Source organism: Phragmites australis, chromosome 8 (genome assembly GCF_958298935.1).
Source record: "Phragmites australis chromosome 8, lpPhrAust1.1, whole genome shotgun sequence".
Taxonomy (NCBI): domain Eukaryota; kingdom Viridiplantae; phylum Streptophyta; class Magnoliopsida; order Poales; family Poaceae; genus Phragmites; species Phragmites australis.
The window spans coordinates 14,342,401-14,344,603 of NC_084928.1; the positions used below are offsets into that span (position 1 = coordinate 14,342,401).

General features: G+C 60.2%; 1 protein-coding gene across 1 annotated transcript; it reads left to right on the forward strand.

Annotated features, from left to right (window-relative positions):
• Positions 1-233: 233 nt before the first annotated feature.
• LOC133926680 (UDP-glycosyltransferase CGT-like) lies at positions 234-1,992 on the forward strand. Its single transcript, XM_062372705.1, has one exon. It carries the CDS (start codon positions 261-263, stop codon positions 1,794-1,796), a length of 1,536 nt encoding a protein of 511 aa, XP_062228689.1. The 5' UTR covers positions 234-260; the 3' UTR covers positions 1,797-1,992.
• Positions 1,993-2,203: the final 211 nt, after the last annotated feature.

The window sequence follows — 2,203 nt, forward strand, 5'->3', positions numbered from 1 at the left end:
AGTCTCTCCATACATCTTATATTCTTGTATTTCCATCTACTAATTATTATATTAATAATGAGTAATAGAGGGAAAAATCCTAACTGCTGGCAACCTGATTATTTCTCAACAAAGTCCACACCCGAGGCCAAATCAAACAAATTAGATTTTGATGCTTGGGACGCAAGTTACATGCGGTGGTTAACACTACTCAAAGTAGTCAAAACGAAATCCAAATCGCACACTACTACTTAAAAAGAGCAGCACTACTTTCAAAAAACATGGAGCAGCACACCTACCACGAGCCTGTGCTTGTTGGCGCACGCCTCACAGACTCCAAGTGTTCGACCATGTCCTCAGCGGCATTACAGCCGACCTCCGGCGACTGCCCAGGAGGAGGTGCGCCGCACATCGTCCTCCTCCCGAGCGCCGGCATGGGCCACCTGGTCCCGTTCACCAGCCTCGCGATCGCCCTGTCCACGGGCCATGGCTGCGACGTCTCCCTCGTGACGGCCCTGCCCACCGTGTCGTCCGCGGAGTCCCGCCACATCGCTGCGCTCTTCGCCGCCTTCCCTGCTGTCCGACGGCTGAAACTCTGCCTCGCCTCGTTCGACGCGTCGACGTCATCCGAGTTCCCTGGTGCCGACCCGTTCTACGTCCGCTATGAGTCCTTGCGCCGCTCCGCGCCCCTTCTCCTCGGCCCGCTCCTCGCCGGCGCCAGCGCGTCGGCACTCGTCGCTGACATCGCCTTGGCCTCCGTGGCTATACCCGTGGCCAGAGAGCTTCGCGTCCCCTGCTACGTCTTCTTCACCGCTTCCATCACTATGCTCTCCTTCAAAGCCTACTTCCCCACCTACCTCGACGCTAACGGAGCCGGACACGGCATCGGTGACGTGGATGTCCCCGGAGTGTACCGCATCCCCAAGTGCTCCGTCCCACAGGCGTTGCACGATCCCTACAACCTCTTCACCCGGCAGTTCGTCGCGAATGGCCGGGCCCTCACGGAAGCCAACGGCCTCCTGGTCAACGCCTTCGACGCCTTGGAGCCGGAGGCCGTCGCGGCTCTGCAGGGTGGCTCCGTGGTCACCGGTCTCCCGCCGGTGTTCGCCGTGGGGCCTCTTGTTCTGGTGAACCTTCGTGAGGCAGGGGAGGCTGCGAAAGAACAGGGGAATCATTACATGGCGTGGCTCGACAGGCAGCCGGCGCGGTCGGTGGTGTACGTCAGCTTCGGCAGCCGCAAGGCATTAGCCAGGGACCAGATCGGCGAGCTCGCCGCCGGGCTAGAAGCAAGCGGCTGCCGGTTCCTGTGGGTGGTGAAGGGGGCCGTCGTGGACAGAGACGACGCGGCCGGGCTCGGCGACCTGCTCGGCGAGGGATTCTTAGAGCGGGTGGAAGGACGAGGCCTCGTGACCAAGTCGTGGGTGGAGCAAGACGTGGTGCTGAGGCACCCCGCCGTGGGGCTGTTCGTGAGCCACTGTGGGTGGAACTCGGTGACGGAGGCGGCGAGCAGCGGCGTTCCGGTGCTGGCATGGCCGAGATTCGCGGACCAGCGGGTGAACGCCGGCGTGGTGGCTCGGTGCGGGGCCGGCGTGTGGGTGGAGCGCTGGAGCTGGGAGGGCGAGGACGGGGTGGTGGGCGCCGAGGAGATCGCGGAGAAGGTGAAGGCCGCGATGGCAGATGAGAAGGTGATGGAGAAGGCTGCGAGCGTCCGCGAGGCGGCAGCAGCAGCTGTGGCGGACGGCGGCACGAGCTATCGGAGCCTGGCTGAGTTCGTGCGGCGGTGCCGGGACGGAACTGCTGCCAGCAATGCGCCGTGAGAAGCGTGCTCGAAATGATTATGATTATTAAGAACGGAGTGGCCGTTCGATTTGTCCTTGGCGGTAATCAGTTCTTGTCGGCAGTTAACTCTCTTGTTCATGATCTGCGTTATCCACTAGAAATACCGTCCCTTTCCTTTCGTGAGATCGGTGTGGACAATACAGAAGATGAGAAATATAAGTAGCGAAACATTGGCAGATTTCATTTTTGCCTTGTTTCGTGGGCTTAAAGCCACCCATTAAACCATCATCCGGATCCACTGCTAACTCCCCTCCAAAAACTCTACATCCCGCCTCAACTGTCATCGCAGCACCTCACCTCGCTGCCTCGTCTCTTAGCAGGGGCGGATCTAGACGAGCAGACGATTGGAGTCTTCTCCACTACAGGATGGGGTCATTGACCGCGG